At 43.7% G+C, this 19,973-nt stretch overlaps 1 protein-coding gene across 6 annotated transcripts in view; it reads right to left on the reverse strand.

The window, feature by feature from the left end:
- AAK1 (AP2 associated kinase 1) overlaps positions 1 to 19,973 on the reverse strand; it is a gene marked incomplete at both ends in the record, with an annotated part of 196,073 nt that overhangs the window by 66,818 nt on the left and 109,282 nt on the right. For all 6 annotated transcript variants that reach the window (XM_080711261.1, XM_080711260.1, XM_080711265.1 and 3 more), the window contains 2 exons: positions 7,638 to 7,780; positions 9,436 to 9,544. In XM_080711261.1, the coding sequence (XP_080567387.1) occupies positions 7,638 to 7,780; positions 9,436 to 9,544 (252 nt within the window). The remainder of the gene's footprint in view (positions 1 to 7,637; positions 7,781 to 9,435; positions 9,545 to 19,973) is intronic.

A 19,973-nucleotide genomic window follows, 5' to 3' on the forward strand; every position in this document is an offset into this window, starting at 1 on the left:
CTAAGGCTGGGGGCTCAGCCTGAGGGACCCGTCTGTTTGGCACTAGTACTGCAAAGAAAGCTGAAAGCTGGAGCAGGACGTATTGTAGGCCAGGGCTGTCATGGCTGAGATAATGCGAGGCCTTGGAAGTAAAGAACTTAGATTAGAGAAACTAATAATGGGAGTCAAGTAGAGGCAGGTGTGATGATGATGATGGTAATGCTACCAGCAGCTAATCGCATTTACTGCGTGCCAGACAGTTCCCCACGCACTTTACTTACAGTAGTTCATGTAATCCTCACAAAGCTGTATTGTCCCCCTTACCAGATGAGGAAAGCAGGCCAGAGAAGTGACTCAGCCAGCCAAGGCCACAAGGGTAGCAGGGCAGGAATGGGCTCGGGCTGCCTGCCTGCTGGGACCCAGTCTCACCCACTGCGCTGATGTGCTTCACGCGGTTATGGAGTGTGGGCAGTTCGGACTGGCGAAAAGAAAGGAGTAAAGGAGAGAGGACCACACAAATGGTCAAGGGGAAGGCTGAGTGAGGAAGGCACTCCTCCACTCGGGAGGCGTGCAGCATTTTGAACAGGCCAGCAGCACGCAAAGCCATTTTAGGAGTTGGGTTGGCAAAAGGGAAGGTAAGAGAAAGAAGACCATGAGGGCAGAAGCAGATGGCCCAGTGGGGAGGTGGGCGGGCTGGGAAGCTACACAAAGGGGAAGATGGGTGAGGACAGGTTAGAGGAGATCGGAAGCCAGACGACCAACTGGTACCATACACTAACTTTGAACACTTCAGAGCCTGCAGTGATGTCACTTTTGGCAAAGCCCCTCAGGAGGTAAGCCTGAGACTGGTTACTGCTGCTCACAATCTTCCAATATTTCAGCTCTGAAAGTTCAATGCTGCTAACCTATTTAGAACCTATCAGCTTAGGAGGGCTATTAAAGCCATCACTCCCAAACTCTGCTCTTAGCTGTAGCCGAAAGGTCTAGGAAGCCACCTCCCACTGACCTCTTCATCTCAATGTTATTCCAAACGGGTACAGCACCGAGACATTTCAGTCAGAGAATTTATTACCACTGGGAAACGAGGAGGATTAGATGAATGCAGGTCTTCAAGCCTGTGCTTCTAAAAATGGGACAAGCATCTTCATCCTATTATATTTCAGGATCAAAATCTCTTTTCTGACAAAAAAGGAGACATCTATGACTTTTTCAACCTGAATGCACTCGCTGAGCCTTAACCCTTCATTCCCTGTTCATTAGTACATGGGCAACTAGCACAGTATCATACAATAAAACAGGACCAGCAACAGGATGAGGAACCTTAGTCTCTGCTCTGCTGTGATCACTTAATTAAATGTAGGTCAGTCACAGCCTTTCTGTAGCAAGGTTTCTTCACTGGTAAAAAGCAAGGGCTAATTTAGGTGACCCTCCTGGACCTGTGACCTCAGGATCTGTGGTAATGATCTATAGCTCTCCTCAGAGCAATAAAAATTAAAAATGGGGGAAATAATTAAAGGGCCACAATGGTGTGCTTAAGGAGAGATCTGCAGGACAGTACTTCAGTTGTGGCTATTTTTAGAACATAAGCTGCTTAAGGATGGGCTGCTTCCAGCTTATGTCCTATATGTAACTAGAAAGGGACCACACACATGGCCATTCCTCGGTTCTGCATGTGACCACACAGACACCGCACAGGGTGGCACGCTCCGGGGCGCTGCCTGTGCCCTTTCCTGCGTCCCCTAGGTTGCATTCAGTGGCGCCTCCTCCCTGAATAGAAATCCTGCTCCAGGAGCAGCACTCGGCACTTTCTGGCCAACAGGAGAATACAGAGCTTCTCGGCTCTGGCTGCACTCCAGCAGTGACGTGGAGCTGGAGCTCAGAGTGGCCGAGGCTCTGTGCTGCGATGACAGTGCTGGGAAATGGAGGCATGTGGGGCTTTTTATGCAGACGGTGGGCAGTGGAGGCACAGCAGGCAAAGGTTACTGCCCACACGTGCACACTAGGGGAATCAACACGGCCTAACACACTAATGAAAGTATTCAGGTGGTGCCTAGTGTCAGCAACTCAGCAGACAGCAAGGACTTGCAGGGCACAGTCCAGGCCTCTTCAGAGTCCTTGCTTATGTTCCCTAGCTCCAAGGTGGGGAGGAAGGGGAACAGAGCTGGTCTCCTGAGTCATGGCAGGCAAACTCGGGCTGCCTCAGCATGTCAGACAGTCTTCAATGACCACAGAGCCCAGTACTGTATCCCTGGCATACGTCTCTGAGTGCCAGGGTCAAGCACTGGGGGCGGAGTGTGGCAGCCTCTCACTGTTGCGGCTGCCTCACCTGATTCCGGGGAAATGTTTCACGAGCTGCTTGCTCATTGAAAGGAGTATTTGCTTTCTTAGCCCTGCTACTGACTACTCTGGGTCCCCAGGTGAGACCCTGAGTCTGCGCCCCAGGGTCCCACCACTCAGCTGTGTTGACCCACCTCCCCGGAGCGGCAATCCACGCCACAGGGGTCACTCTCCTGGAAATGTGTGGGCTGGACAGGTATCATCTGGCACGACACGACTTCTGTACATGTATGCTTCTATTACTCTATACCTCCAATATGATGGATCATTACAGTGCACCGAACAAAAAATAATTTTAAAAAGAAAGCTAAATAAAGGAAAACTTCATTTAAAAAATAGCAATAGGAGCCAGGTACACTGGTGCACACTTGTAATCCCAGTACTAGTGAGGCTGAGACAGGAGGTCTGCAGTTTCACGGCAGCCTCAGCAACTTAGCGAGACCCTCTGCAACTTAGTGAGACTCTGTTTCAAAATAAAAAATAAGCCGGGCGTGGTGGCGCGCGCTTGTAATCCCCGCGCTTGGGAGGCAGAGACAGGAGGATCGCGCAGGTTTGAAGCCAGCCTCGCATGCTGGCTTAGGAGACCCTGTTTCCAAATAAAAATGTAAAAATAGGTCTGGGAGTGTAGCCCAGAGGTAGAAGGGCTTCCAGGAACCCCAGTACCACCAAAAAATAAAAAATAAAACAGGACTCACAGTATAGCACAGAGGTAGAATTCCCCTGAGTTCAATCCCAGGGAAGGAGGGAGAGAGAGGGGGAGAGAGGGAGAGAGGGAGGGAGGGAGGGAGGGAGGACAGGAAGAGTACTCCTCAAGGCTCTCCTATGGCCCTCTCTGCCTCCTCCCCTTGTTCTCACCGCTGTGCCCTCTCAGGCGTCTGTTTTTCCAGATATGCCCAGAAATTGACACACACACTCTCTCATCCAACCTACCCTTGCAGGGCAAGTGCTGTCATCTCCACTTTAGGGATGAGGAGACTGAGGCTCGGATGTGAGGAAGGAGAACACGCTGCCTCCGAGGCTCAGGGAGGGAGAATCACAAAGGCGCCAAAGGCCGCAGGAGAAGAGCAGAGAGCAAGCGCCCTTTGTGTTTGCAGTATGGAGGAGGTGCCTATGTTCATCTCTACCATTTGTAAATGAGCAGCATTTGTCAATACTCTAACAGTATTTACAAATCTGCGCGTATCAGTCACACAGTGTTACAGAACCAGAGTGCAAATATATACAAGTATTATGTCAACTGAAAGTAAAATACTTAAAAATATGAAATCTAACTCCATCTGGCATGGGGGGCGGGGCTCAAAGGAGGTTCAAGATCACGAAGGTCACAGGAGCAGCCTGCTGGCCACACTTCTCCCTCATTTCTGTGCCCTCACAAACTCTTCTCCAGGGCAAGCTGCAAGGACAGAAGGCAGGTCCTTAAATGTGGGTGCTAGTTCCCACTTAAAAATATATGTGCTATTGCTTGGATCTGGACCATCTCCCACAGGCTCATTAAAGGCTTGAGTGCTATTGGGAGGTGGTGGAAGCTTTGAGAGGTGGGGCTGGCAAAGGTCTTTACGCCACTGGGGTGCACCCTGAAAGGAGACTGGGACACTGGGCCCCTCCTCTTTCTCTCCTTTGCTCCCTGGTCACGAGTTGACTGGTTTCGCTCTGCCACACACCCTGTCATGACGATGCCACAACCCCAAAAGCAACAGGGCAAACTGGTCATGAGCTGGAGCCTCTGAAACTGTGAGCAAAACGAATCTGTGAGCAAAATGAATCTTTTCTCTTTATAAACTGATGGCCCAGGGAATTTGTTATAGTAACAACAAATGACAAAAGCTGTCTAACACATGTGCTACTAGGACTAAACCAAGAATTTGACTCCCCTGTTAAAAGCAACCAGGAAAGAGGTGTCGACCATATTTAGAGTAGTGACCCGCAGTCATTCTAGCCTGGTCTACAACTGGCCATGGGCCAGTCTTACCTACGTCCTCATCTTCACACACCTGCGGTTCCCTTCTGTAGGCAATTATTATGGTTTGGACTTAAAAATGTCCACAGAAAAGCTCATGTGTTAGGAAGCTCGCGGGGTGCGGCCTCAGGGGCTGTGCCATCCTTGGCCCCCTCCTCGCAGTCTTTCTGCTTCCCGGCATGAGGTCAGGAGCAGCTTTTCCTCCTCGGACACACCCTGAAGCCCTGCTGCCCTGTGCCCGCCTTGGAGCCAGCGGATCGTGGACTGACCTCTGGAACTGCGAGCCCCAGGTAAGTCTTTCTTCCTCTAAGTTGTGCTTATCCGGTATTTTGGTCAGAGTGATTTAAAAAAAAAAGGCTGACACAGCAGCCCTCCAGCACTTCTCTCTGCCTGTTGCCCTTCATTTTCTCTGACTATTCATATCCTACCAAACTTCAAAAGTTTCAACCACTGCTACCTGTCCCCACAGTCTGACCAAACACTACGATCTTCTATTCATCACTGTCTTCCGTAGAGTTTTGTATTTAGCCTCTTTCCTGTTTCAAACCTAAGTACTTCACTTCTATCTTCTCACCACTTTAAACATCTTGAGGGGAGGAGCCATGTTATACCCGGACCGCCACAATAAAATAACGTAATTTTAGCAGGCTTATAAGAAATATGGACCAAGGTGCATTCTTCTTTTTTCTCCTCATATAAAAAGGCCGGTGTACCTCTCCAGACATACACTGAAGATAGCTATCTAAGGTTTTTGGACTTCCATACTATCCTCCCATATGCTAACTGCCTTAAACACAGGAATGCCAGTGTTGTACTTCCCAGCCATGTGGATGGTTAAAATAAAAAAAGACAATAACAGATTTTGATAGGGTGGGTAGAAACTGGGAACATTAGCATTGCTGATAGGTGTGAAACAGTCTAGCCACTTTGGAAAATGATTGGAAGGTTCTCCAAAAAGCTAAGATACAAAATGACCATATAACCCAGCAAATTTACTCTTAAATACCTAAGAGAATTTATAACATAGGTCCACACAAAACCTGGTAAATGAATGTTCATGGCAGCATTATTCATAGTAGCCAAAAAGTAGAAACAACTCAAATGTCCATCAATGAATGAATGAATGCATAAACAAAATGTGGTGTGTCTGTACAACAGAATTTATATTTTGTTATTATTATTATTAATTTTTTGGCAGTACTGAGGATGGAACCCAGGGGCATTGTATCTGCGAACTACACCCCCAGCCCTATTTTTTAGTCTTTTTATTTCTGAAACAGGGTCTCACTGAGTTGCAAAGGGCCTCCCTCAGTAGCTGAGCCTGTCCCAAACGGCGATCCTCTGGTCTCCGCCTCCCAAATGCTGGGATTACAAGCATGTACCACCAGGCCCAGGTTTGTACGACAGAATATTATATGGCTATGAAAAAGAAGTACTAATATATACTACAACATAGGTGAACCTTAAAAGCATGCTAAGTGAAAGAAATCAAACATAGAGATCACATATTATATGATGCCATGTATATGAAATGTTCAGAATAGAACCAGTCATGGTGGCTCACACTTGTAATCCCAGTACTTAGGAGGCTGAGACAAGGAGGATTACAAATTTGAGGCCAGCTTCAGCTACTTAGTGAGGCCCTCCACAACTTAGTAAGACCTTGTTTCAAAATAAAGAATGAAAAATAGGGCTAGGGGTATAGCTTGAAGGTAGAATGCCCCTGGGTTCAACACCCAGTACCTCAAAAAAAAAGAGAGAGAGGGAGAGAGGGAGAGAGGGAGAGAGGGAGAGAGGGAGAGGGAGAGAGACTATACAGAGACAGAAAGTAGATTAGTAATAGCCAGGGGCTAAGGCAAGAGAGGGGAATAAGGATTATTCATGGATACAGGGTTTCTTTTGACAATGAAATATTCTGGAATTAGAGAGTGGCGATAGTTGACACAGTGTTATAAGTGTAGTAAAAACTATTGAATTATGTTTTAAAAGGTGAATTTTATGGTGTGTGAATTATATCACATTTGTTTTTTTAAAAATCTAAGTATGCTGCTATAATCCTCAAACTTACTTTTACTAAGGTAAGATCCCCTGGGATTCCCTGACGTTCCCACAAAAATCTTAGCCTAACAGAGTCAGTGCTGAACCTAGTAGTCTGCATTTAACAATCACATGAGGGGATGCTGGTGCAAAGTATTAGCCATGAAGCACATTTCTTAAAATACAGGTATAATGAAAAGGAATTATAATTTAGGATCAAAAGAGCTAGATTCAAGTTCAGGCACTGTTCTTTCCTAGTTACACAACTTTAAGCAAGTCACGTAAACCTGTGCTACTCAGTTTCCTCATTTCTAAAATGTAATGAAGCCGGGCGTGGTGGCGCACGCTTGTAATCCCCGCGCTTGGGAGGCTGAGACAGGAGGATCGTGCAGGTTCGAAGCCAGCCTCAGCTACGTAGTGAGGCTCTCAGCAACTTAGTGAGACCCTGTTTCCAAATAAAGTATAAAAAAGGTCTGGGAGTGTAGCCCGGAGGTAGAAAGCCCATGGGTTCCATCCACAGCACCACCAAAAATAAATAAATAAAAAACAAACAAACAAACAAACAAACAAACAAATAAAATGTAATGAAGCCAGGTGTGGTGGTGCATGCTTTAATCCCAGTACCTGGGAGGCTGAAACAGGAGGATCCCATGTTCAAAGCCAGCCTCTGCAACTTAGTGAGGCTGTTAGCAACTTAGCAAATAAATAAAAAATAAATAAAATAGGTCTGTGTGTGTAGCCTAGAGGTAGAAGACATATAGGTTGAATCCCCAACACCACACACACACACACACACACTAAAGAATGTCTCCCTCCGACAGCATATATAAAATGGAGAGCGCATGGCACATAGGTGGTACTCAGTCAGTGCTAAGCCGACCCCTGACTGAGCGCCAATCCCACTCAATTAATATTGCCAAGTGGCCATAATATGAAAGGCACGAGTGATGGTAAGCAGTAAGACCAATTTTACAAATAATCAATTAATAGATTTTGTAAAACACGAGATGGACTTTCAAAACCAAGCATCACTATTAACACACTATTCAAGTTAGTATATTACTTTACATGATGCTGGAAAACTATTTGGGAGTAGAGCAAGAAAAATAAAAACAACATATTCAAAAATTTTATAATTAAAACAGATTTGCTGGAGGCTATGTAAGTCACAAAATCGGTATCCGAATTATCCTTTTTCCTTTGCATTTTCTCTCCCTAAGCAGAACATACTTAGAAGTACAGGCCATGCCTTCGACTTCCTTGACATTCCCTGGAGTGTATAGGAAATACGCAGCAAGATGCACCTAATAAACAGCATGGCTGTTACCTTCAGGTCACGGTGGATAATGGGAGTCTTGCACTGATGCAGGCGGGCAACAGCTTCACAGGTGTCACAGAATATCTGGAGCACTTCATTCTCTGTAAAGCCTGTTTGCAGGCGCTGGTTCATCAGGTTTACCACCTGACCTCCTGGAAGGGGTGCAAAGATTTGTCGCTTAGACTAAGGGAGTGAATGACTGGCCAAAGAGGAGCAGCTTGAACTCAAGCCACAGGGTCGATCACTGGTATCCAGGACTAAACCACAGGTGTCTTGACTCCCAGTTTTGTTGTTTTACAATCCAATGTTTTCTCCAAGGTGTCAAAAACACTTTATTTTACAAAGTACCCCAGATGTGAGCTGCCCTCATCATGTCTTCAAGATTAGTAAAAGGACTGACAGTATGGTCCTGTTACAGTTCCCTGGATATACCGTCCCCATTGTATAGGAGACGAGGCCGCAGCCTCAACGTGCCACATCTTGTAGTAAGAATCAGATGGCACAACAGGACCACAGAGCGGAGAGAAGGCAGCGCTGAGCCGGCTGTGGTGGCGCACGCTTGTGATCCCAGCACTTGAGAGCTCAGACAGGGAGACTGCAGGTTCGAAGTCATCCTCAGCAGCTTAGTGAGGCTCTCAGCAACTTAGTGAGACCCTGTTTCCAAATAAAATATAAAAAATTAGGTTGGAGGTAAAGCTCAAGTATCACAAAAAAATAAAGGAAGGAAGGAAGGACAGACAAAGTCTGTACTTTAGGAACAGCTTGGCCTCTCTGGCTTCACCACTGCTGCTTGGCCTGTGTAAATGCCACGCCCACATTTCTTCCCTAGTGCCTAAAGATTCCTCTTCTGTAACATTATTCAGATCCCTGTATGCTGCTACAGCCCAGTACCTGAATATTTTGCTGTCCAAAAAGGAAACAGGAGAAAAATCCATTGTTAAGCTCAAACTGGTAGTATTTTACAAAATTAGGTTAATAGTAAATTTTTTAAAAAGACTGAAATTACTGGTGAATGTTTTTGGGATAAGCAAAATATTTAATTTGTGGGCAGTATCTTTAATGGCAGGAAAACGTTAGTGGAACTAAGGGTTATTACAAAAAAGGGCATCAAACAGTGAGGCCTCAAGCTTGCAGGTGGCAGGTGTTCAGGCCAAAAAAGCCAAACCTCCAAACAATGGTTGTACAGAATGCAGTCAGCTCTGAATACATTCATGCATCAGTTTGATTTCCCAGATAAATGATGTTTAAATCTTCAAGCTTTCAACTGTTTAAACTCTAGTATCAACAGCTGCATCATGTGAATATAACCGTGCTAGGATTCTAGCCCTAGAGAGAGGAGAGGGGGTCATTTCCCTTAGACGAGGTTTCTCCCCCCACACACAAGGACGGTGGTTGGGTGGAAGAGAACACACATGTGAGGGCGGGGGCCGCGCAGTTTCTCTGGTCCATCTGGAGTTAGGCCTTTATTATGTGCCTTCATCACTTGTTTTAAAGCACCACAGAGAACACATTCATTCTCATTCTCGTATGTTCTCATTTATATACATGGCCAAACGCTTCCTAAACCAGACAAAAAGGAGCTTTGTATCATCCACCACTTTCAACTGTCTGTGCCACTGCTCTTGCCATCAAAATAACCAACAGTTGACAGCAGACTCTTATCTTTTTAACCCTTTAGTTTTCCTACCTGCAAAACCAGGGCAACATACTTTAGGATATAACGTACTCCAGGTAAAATGGTCCCCACGCCCTTGACAATCCAAATGCTAGAGAAACTAGAGCTTAAGGGGATGGTGTGCACACATACCTCTACAGAAGTCCATCAGAATGAGAACTTCCCACACGTCGCCGCTACTCACGTTGTTGATGCTAGAGTCAATGTAACCCACAATGTTCTTGTGCCCCGACAGGTCCCTCTGTGAACAAGAGTCGAGAAATATATCATCAGTTATAAACACCAATCAGGACAGATTTAGCCAATCAATTCCATTAGTACAGGTAGTTTAAATACACAGAAACAAAACTAATAGTGTTGAGAGGTAAGACGATGGGGCAGAGTCAGGTTTCTAATGGTCTCTGGGATCCACAGCCACGTCTCTTACTGCAGCTCCATTGCCCTGCTGAACCATGGTACTCACCAGAACATAAATTCTAGAGCCATAGAAATTAGGGTACAGAAGGGACTCCAGACAAAGGAGGAGAAACACTAGTGCAGTGATGGAGGGGGCCTAAGGGAGGGAGGCAGGTGCGAGAGGGAGACTCGATGAAGGAAACACTTCAATGGGCATGATGTACATACACACATTTATCACTGCCAGTCTCCATGCTGTACACAGGGAGGAGACGGAGCGGGGTGGGGCGGGGGAGGCTCACGGAGGGCTGTGTGCGCGTACGTCTCTATCAGTCTGAACCGCATCATCATGTATGGCTGCAATGCACCAATTAAAAAATGCATACAGAACACCTATTTGTTCACTGTATCAGTGCTCTGTATAAACCCAAAGCAAACGCTCCTATCTCCAGAAATACTGAGGGATTAAGTGACAGTAAGATTTATTTATTTATTTATTTATTTATTTATTTATCTATTTATTTATTTTGGTGGTACTGGGGTTCCTGGAAACCCTTCTACCTCCAGGCTACACTCCCAGACCTATTTTATACTTTTTTTTATTTGGAAACAGGGTCTCTTAAACCAGCGCAGCTGGCTTCGAACCTGCACAATCCTCCTGTCTCTGCCTCCCCAGTGCGAGGATTACAAGCGTGCGCCACCACGCCTGGCTAGTAAGAATTATTTAAATTGTAAATTTTTAATACAGAAAAAACTGTTTTTGCTGGTTGTAGGGGTAAAAGTGAATTTGACGTGACTTGTAACCCATTCATATTATTTTTCTCCCTTTAGAAAACATGAAAAGAATAAACACTTTAAAACATTTTAAAAAGCCTTCAATAGCATCCAGACCTAAGCATTTTGCTTATAAGTAAGCCTTTGAAGCCAGCCAACTGGGACATAAGAGCGATCATCAGTTAGAACTGCATATGATCTGCCCAGGCTGCTTGGGAACTCGTTCATCCAACAAATGTCTACTGAGCGCCTCTACCTGTCAGGAGCTCTTTAGGAACTGAGAGTTGCCTCACACCTTAGGATAGTTATTCCAGTATTCACACAGGCAGGTCTTTATAACCAGGATATTGTAATCCAAGGTCATTAAAGAACTAAGCTGGGGAAAGAAAACATGAACACGCTGTGTAACGTGATATTTAGATAAATACAAGACTTTTAAAAAAGTTTTAATAAATTATTTTAATTTTTTAAAGTTTAGGGGGAGGCAGTAGAAAATATGTGGTTCTATGAAAGCCATAATACAAACAGTCTGGACCATGAGAATAGAAACTACTACTATCCTACACAAAGATTCAGTTGTTTAAAGTGGCAACGTTTCTTATAATCTGAAATCCCATACCAAAACAAGAGGAAACGTCATCGTGTGAACACACTTGGAACACTGAGCACCAAAGTTAAAACTCATTCAACCTCTGCTCTGAGGGATGGGCTGAACGACTACTGACTCAGAAAAGGTAGACCTCAAAAAGGCAGACACAGGTAGAAATGTGACCATGGGAAACTGCAGACTTTTGTGAGAATAGTTTCAGAGAAGGGACTGGATGGAGGTGAGAATGGGGCTGCCCTGGCAAAGCCTGGGAGTTGAGCAAGTAGCCCCTAGGACTACACCTGTGCTTAAGAAAGGAGCAGCAATAGGGGAAGGAGTTTCAAGATGGGACAAAACGGAGCACAGAGAAGTGAAGTGGCAGGGACAGGAGAAGAAAGCCTCGAGGACAGGATGACCTGTGGGACAAAGCTCTCTAAATGATGGCGATTAAGAGCACTGGTCTTAGAGCGATCTGTTTTCTTCCTGGAAAGTAAGAAGGACGCGAGGACAGATGCGCACATTGGGTTAAGAATGAAGAAAAGGGAATTGAAGGAGTTTGGATCTATGGTTTTGTTTTCGGTATGCCATTTTCCAGGCTTACCGGAAGAAAAAGAAGCTTGATGGAACAAAAGGCGGAGAGCATCTGTTTTGGTCACAGATAAAGGGAAACCACGAGGCCAAAAGCAATCTCCAGAGTTCAAGATTTTACGAAACAGAAAGTGGTTTCGGGCTCATGTTCCAGAGGTCTACCCTTCTCTCTGTATTTCACCTCATCATCGATCCTTCTAGATCATGTGTCCATTTACACAGTCTGAGAAGTAGAAAGAAGTGAAAAGTTCTTTGAAACCAAAATAAGGCACATCAATGTCCCAAGGAAAAATGAAAGACCAATGCCTCTACAAGAAACTGTTTTAATCAACAACAGTGCTTCTGAATTCAATTAATACCAAAGGGATTAATAACACATCTGGAATAATAAAAAAAAATAGGCAGAGTCATGTTGTTTAAATGTTTGCTTGCAAGTGCTCCAAAATCCAAGATGACCTTAAATCGCCAATACAACCATCTTAAGAGGCGGAACCTTCAGAGGTGGTGGAGTCATGAAAGCGGAGCCCTCACGAACAGCAGGGCTGGAGGGGACGAGCTAGGTCCTTTTACCCTCTACCTTCCACCATGTGAGGAAAAGCATGTGTTTGTCCCTCCAGAGGAAGCAGTGTTCACGGTGCCCTCTTAGAAACAGAGACCAGGTCCTTATCAGATGTGAAAACTGCTGGTACTTTGATCCTGGACTTCTTGGCCTCCAAAACTATGAGAAAATACATTTCTGTTCTTCCTTCCTTCCTTCCTTCCTTCCTTTCTCTCATTATTTATTTATTTATTGTGGTACTGGGGTTCCTGGAAACCCTTCTACTTCCGGGCTACTCCCAGACCTATTTTTATACTTTTTAATTTGGAAACAGGGTCTCTTAAGCCAGTGAGCTGGCTTTGAACCTGTGCGACCCTCCTGTCTCCGCCTCCCAAGCGCAGGGATTACAAGCGTGTGCCACCACGCCCAGCCATTTCTGTTCTTTTTAAATTCCCTAATTTTAGGTGTCTTGTTATAGCATCAACAATAAACTCAAACAAGAGGAGAGTAAAAAACCATTAGAAGCCACATGTGGTACTGCACACCTGAAATCCCAGTACTTGAAACAAAAGGATCTCAGGTTCACGGCCAGCCTCAAAAGCTTAGCGAGGCTCTCCACAACTTAATGAGACCCTGTTTCAAAATAAAAAATAGCCAGGTGTGGTGGCACAAGCTTGTAATCTCAGTACTTGGGAGGCCAAGACAGAAGGATTGTAGGTTCACGGCCAGCCTTAGCAACTTAGTGAGGTCAGATCCAGTTTCAAAAATAATAATTAAAAAAATATATATATATATAATAGGGCGGGGAGGGGGTATAAAACTCAAAGTAAACTGTCCCTAGGTCCAATCCCAGTACTAAAAGAAATAAATAAATAGGGCTGGGATATAGCTAGACAGGATGCCCTTGGGCTCACTCTTCAGCAGCAGCAACACACACACACACACACACACACACACACACACACACGGACACACATAACCACAGGTGCAAACACACGAAAACTGGATAATCATCATAGATGAAGAAATAAAGAGACCTTAACTGAGGGGGGTAGGAGGGAGGAAAGAAGGAAATTCCCTAATATACATGATGTACATTCACAAACATATCAAAGTCAGTCACTAAGCCAAACATGAGAAGGAGGGAGGAGGGAGGGAATAGGGTAGGAAGTGAGGAAGGGCTAAATTAGTGATATGTACCATCCTGTATCCCATTAACATGTATGACTATAATGCAGCAAATAAAAAAAAAAAGAAAACTGGATAATCAACATCTGCAGATGGTACCTTCCAGTTTGCCATGACTCCTGCTCTCAGTTCAAGCCTAAACTGCTGTTCATTTTGTCTCTGCAGATACAACCAAGCAGAAAGACCTCCTCGTTAGAGGGAGACAATGATGATACAACCTGATGATACAGCACCTCAGATTTTTGAGTGAAATCCCACAAGTCTATAACTTGATGGAGAATATCTATTTAAATGACTGTGAAATATAGAAAATCTTACCATAAATTGAGACTGACTGAAGGGCTAAATGGGTGGTGTGTGCATGCATGCCTCTGTCATCTTGCAGCCCATTAAGATGTATGACTACAGTGCACCAATAAAGATTTTTTTAAAAAAAAAATTGAGACTGCCTTGCATTTCAGGTGTACTACAGGAAGCTCCTGTTCAGTTCTCAACAACAAAAGGTGAGATGCCCAAGCGTCCCTCTGGCTTTGGCTAAAAGACCAGCCCAAGCCAGCAGAAGAGAATGGATGTGAAGTATGGGATGGAACCAGATGGGTAGCACTTCAGTGCCACCTGCCTCTCGGGAAGAGAAAATGTGGGGACGAGGTGTCACTGCCCTCGGCTGGACTATTATTTGAAGTATTGGGATGAAAGTGTATATGAAAAATACTCGTCAAATGTAATTTTCAGGAAACTGAGGAATGTTCATTTATGTTCAAATTATGGATCAGATCAGATCCGTTACTACTACATGATTTAAGCAGTGATAACTTTAATAAGTTTGTGTTATCATATTAAACTTAATTTTTCACTAACATTAGATAACATTAATAAGTGCTGACCAAATGTTATTAGAACATTTGCTTTATTTATTTATTTATTTATTTATTTATTTATTTATTGTGTTACTGGTATTCTACCTCTGAGCTACACTCCCAGCCCTATTTTTTTTATTCTTTATTTTGAAACAGGGTCTGAGTTGCAGAGAACCTCACTGAGTAACTGAGGCTGTCTGTGAACCAAGATCCTCCTGTCTCAGCCTTCCAATGCTGGGATTACAAGCATGTGCCACCACATTTGGCTTAGAACATTTGCTTTATTAAATCAATATTTTTAGCTAAGTGGGGTGGTGCACACTTGTAATCCCAGTACTTGGGAGAATAAGATAGGAGGATCCAGGTTCGCAGATGGCCTCAGCTACTTAGTGAGCCCCTCCACAACTCAGTGAGACCCTTTTTCAAAGTAAAGAATAAGTGATCGGGTTAGAGGTGTAGCTCAGAGGTAGAATGCCCCTGGGTTCAATCCCCAGCACCACACACACACACACACACACACACACACACACACACACACACACTAATCACTATTATAAGTGGATTGTAATTTATTAACTTTCATGTTTAAATGCTTGAAGTCCTAAAGAACCTTTCCCATAAACACATATAAAAGCTATCACTTGAAAAACAGGCCTTTAGCCCAGATCCTTAGCCCTTAGCAGGGCTAAGGCTTAGAATTAGCTTATTTTCCCCAAAGTTCCTTTGAAAAGTTTTCTGCTTTATTATTCCCTCCCTTTTTGTTCTCCATGACTCTAAAATTTCTTTTATAAATCTCTTCAAGAGGAATTATTCACAAGCAAATAAAACTCCAGTGCAGCAGTAAAAACCATGGAGATCTGTGCTGGCTGGCGTTCTACTAGAGACCCTGGTGAGTGTCTAAGTCCCAGATATTTCTCCCTTCCTCACACACACCTTTATTCCGCCTTTCCCAAACCTTGCTCATTGACTAATCCTATACTTACTGAGTAGATTAAAGTCCCCTGGAGCCTGATTCTCAAGCACCACTACTCAGTAGCGGATCATCTTCCTGATTAGTGTTTGGATCTAGAATATTCTCCAAAGGCTCATGTTTTGAAGGTTGGTCCCCAGCTGGAGATACTACCGGAAGTGGCAGAAACTTTAGGAGGCAGGGCCTGGCTACAAGTAGGTCACTAGGGTTTGCCCTTAAAGGGTTTATCCTGCTCAGCCTTACCTTCCAGCCATCTCCTCTTCCTTTGAGCAGCTCTGCTCCACCACACCCTCCCCTCCACAATACTCTCTTTCACCCAGGCCCAGAAACGGAGTCATGTGACCATAGACTGAAACTGTGAGCCAAAATAAACCTCTCCTCTCGGGTATTTTGTCACAGTGGTAGAAAGCTGACACAGTTAATATGAATATAAATCACCTGGGGGTACTGCTAAGCAGCAGATTCAAGTTCTCCATTTTCAACCGGCATGTTCATCTCAGCTGCTGGTCAGCGGCACTTAAAATAGCAAGGTTCTAAGCCAGGCATGGCAGCACACACTTGTAATTCCAGCATTCAGGAGGATGAGACTGGAGGAACATGGTTCAAGGACAGCCTCAGCTACTTAGGGAGGCCACTCACAACTCAGTGCAACACTGTTTCAAAAACATTTTTAAAAAGACTAAAAAACTGGGGCTGGGGGTGTAGCTCAGAGGTAGAATGCCCCTGGATTCCATCCCTAGTCTCACACACACACACACACACACACACACACACACACACACACACACACGTAGCAAGGTTCTAGAGCAATGTTACTCAAGTGTGGGCCAAAAACATTTGCTGGTAAATAAACTATCAGCTGTCCATAAGCAGTTAAAGAGATATTCCAGGACATCAATCAACCAATTCACAAAACTAATTTTTCCTCTAATGAATTTTTTTTTATCTATAAGGGTAACAGTTTACTGATTTAGATTCTGACACAAAGTCCTTTGAATAGTAACCTTCATATCCAATTAATTTTTTTTTTTTTTTGGTACTAGAATTGAACCCAGGGGCATCCTACCTCCAAGCTACAACCCCAACCTCCCCCTTTCTTTTTTTGGTGGTGGTACTGGGGATGAAACCCTTCTACCTCCGGGTTACACTCCAGAACCTATTTTATATTTTATTTGGAAACAGGGTCTTTTAAGCCAGCAAGTCCGGCTTCGAACCTGCATGATCCTCCTGTCTCCGCCTCCCAAGTGTGGGGATTACAAGCGTGCGCCACCACGCCTGGCCCCAGCCCCTTTTTATGTTCTGTTTTTGAGACAAGGTCTTTCTAGGTCGCTGAGAGTCTCCCTACATGGAGGAGGCTGTTACGGAGCCTGCAGTTCTGCTGTCTCGGCCTCCCAAGTGCTGGGATTACAGGCGTGCACCACCACACCCTGCTCCAATGGACTTTTGACACGGGTGCCTAAACAACTCAATGGGCAAAGGATGGTCTTCTCAAAACACAGTGCTGAGACAAGTGGATATTCACATAAGAATAAATCCCAACTTCCCAGCACATATAAAACATAACTCAAAAGCCAGGCATGGTGGTGCACACTTGTAATCCCAGTACTTGGGAGGCTGAGCCAGGACTATGCAGGTTGAAGGACAGTCTCAGCAAGGACTGAGACGCCCATCATCCTAGCAAGACCCTGTTTCCAAATAAAGAATAAAAAAAAAATAGGGCTGGGGGTGTAGCTCAGAGGTAGAATGCCCCTGGGTTCAATCCTCAGTACCACAAAATAATAATAATAAATACATAAAACATAACTCGATAAAAATCAAAGACCTAAAAATTCCTTATATAAAACGTGTAGATGAGTGTGGTGGTGCATGCTTGTAATTCCAGCACTTGGGAGGCTGAGACAAGAGGATCCAGGTTCACAACCAGCCTCAACTACTTCGTGAGGCCCGCCACAACTTATTGAGGCCTTGTTTCAAAATAAAGAATAAGAAATAGGGCTGAGGTATAGCTTGGACGCAGAATCCCCCTGGGTTCCATCCCCAGTACTGAAAAAAAAAAAAAAAGGGCTGGCTGTAAAGTTCAATTCTCAGTACAAAAAGAAAGAAAGAAAGAGAGAAGAAAGAAAGAAAGAAAGAAAGAAAGAAAGAAAGAAAGAAAGAAAGAAAGAAAGAAAAGTATAGTTCTTTGTGACCCTGGGATAGAGTTCTTTGATATGACACCTGAATCATAAAGGAAAAATAGATCAATTGCACTTCATCAAAAGTGCAATTTGAAACCTTTGTGTTTCAAATGACTAAGAAAATCAAGAGACAAAACAGAATGAAAGAAAGAATTTAGATCATACATTTGATTTAAAAAATGACCACTTCATACCCACTTGGAGGGCTATTATCAAAAACATAAATTAAAAAATGTCCATGAGGATATGGAGATTGTAACTCTCCTATATTGCTGCTAGAAATAGAAAATGTTGTAGTTGTTAATCTGGCAGTCCCTCAAAAAGGAGAGTAATCTGTGTGTGTGTATGACAGAGTTACTGGAGGTTGAACCCAGCATTCTACCTCTGAGCTACACCCCAGCCCTATTTTTTATTTTGAAACAGGGTTTGATGAGAGTCTCACTACTTGCCAAGGCTGTCCTCAAACCTGAACTCTTCTTGGTCTTAGCTGTGTGACACCATGTCCAGCTAAGTGTAACCATTTGATTCAGTAATTTTACTTCTATGTATATATTCAAGAGAAGTAAAAATTATGTTCACACCAAAATTGCTAAACAAGTTGTTAATGTTTAGATATAGAATGTGCCCTGAAAAAGCTCATGTATTAACAATGCAAAACGTTCAGAGGTGAGATAACTAAATCATGATGGTTCTAATCTCATCAGTGGATAGGTCCATTACTGGATTTATTGGGTGGTAAGGTAGGCAGGTAGGGTGTGGTTGGAGGAGGTAGGTCATTGGTGGTGTGGCCCTGGGGATTATCTCTGTCCCTCATCCCCCTCATTTGCTTCCCACTGTCATGTCTTCAGCTCTGCAGATGTGACCAGGCCTAACATGTAGTGAAACCTCCAGAATTGTGAGCAAGTAAATATTTCTTTCTCTAAGTCGTGGTTGTCAAGTATTTTGGGTCACAGCAGTGAGAATGCTAACTAAAACACAAATGTTCACAGAAACAATACACAGAATAGCCAAAAAGTGAAAACAATCTAAATGTCCATCAATTGATGGATGGATATATAAAACATGGTACACTTATATAATGGGATACTATACAGCTATAAAAGAAATTAAGCAGGGCGTGGTGGTGCACACTTGTAATCTGAGCATTTGGGAGGCTGAAACCAGAGGATCGCAGTTCTCGGACAGCCTTGGCTACTTAGGCCCTCCACAACTTAGTGAGACCCTGATTCAAAATAAAGAATAAAAAAATGGAACAGGGCATGTAGCTCGGAGGTCGAATGCCCCTAGGTTCCATCACCGGACCCACACACACACAAAAATAAATAAAAAAAATTAAATACTGACACATGCTACAACATGGACGAACTTGAAAACATTATACAAGGGAAAGAAATCAGACGTAAGAGGTTACATATTGAATGAGTCCATTTATTTGAAATGCTCTGGAAAAGCAATAGAAAGTAGATTTGTAGCCGGGCATGGTGGTGCACGCCTATAATCTCAATATTTGGGAGGCTAAGACAGGAGGACTATGGGTTCCAGACTAGTCTCAGCAACTCAGTGAGACCCTGTTTCAACATAAAAAATAAAAGGGGTTGGAGTGTACCCCAGTGGTAGAATGCCTCTAGGTTTAATCTCCCAGTGTCAAAAAAAAAAAAAAATTACATTCATGGTTTCAGAGGGCGTAGAGAGAGGAAGTAAGGTCAGTGACTACTAACAGGTAAGGGGTTTCTTTGGGGAATGATAAAGCATAAAGTGTTCTGTAATTAGCACTGAGGATTGTGCAATCTTATGAGTACACTAATAATCATTGAACCATTTGCTTCAAAAGGGCAAATTTTTATAGAATCTCAATTTATACATGCAAAATAAGTAACATGACAAGCTGAGGAAAAAATAAGTTTTTTTATTTTTTAGTAAACGCACAGAAGAAAAAAACATCATTATGCAATGCTGATCCAGAACAACTAGGCACCTCATAGCTGAATCTGCAATATATCCTTTTGACAAGTTGTGTTCTTAATGATGCCACTTTCTTAAGCTCTCAACTCACATATATAGTCCCCAGTGTTGGACAGTTCTTCCTTATACCCAGCTGGAACCTTCCACCTCCTGATTTTACAAAATTGGTATTCTCTAGAACAATATTAGCAAGTCTATTCTATTTTTCACCTTCTAAACAAGTAAAATAGTTTTATATAGATTCTAAGTCTCCTCATTTATATGATAAACATCCCCACTTTCTTTGACTTTTTTTTTTTTTTTTTGGAGGTACTGGGGTTCCTGGAAGCCCTTCTACCTCCGGGCTACACTCCCAGACCTATTTTTACATTTTTTATTTGGAAACAGGGTCTCCTAAGCCAGCGCGCGCGGCTGGCTTCGAACCTGCGCGATCCTCCTGTCTCTGCCTCCCAAGCACGGGGATTACAAGCGTGCGCCACCACGCCCGGCTTGACATGATTTTTAAGATCATTTTGATTGCTCCTACATTTTTGTGCTTTGTTTTATATATATGTTTATAAGAATGGCCCCAGGAAATGAATGAAATATCTGGGCCTGATCTGACTCATGCAGACTGCCACAGCCTGAACCAGCA

This window comes from Muscardinus avellanarius (assembly GCF_963383645.1).
Source record: "Muscardinus avellanarius genome assembly, chromosome: 15".
Taxonomy (NCBI): Eukaryota; Metazoa; Chordata; class Mammalia; order Rodentia; family Gliridae; genus Muscardinus; species Muscardinus avellanarius.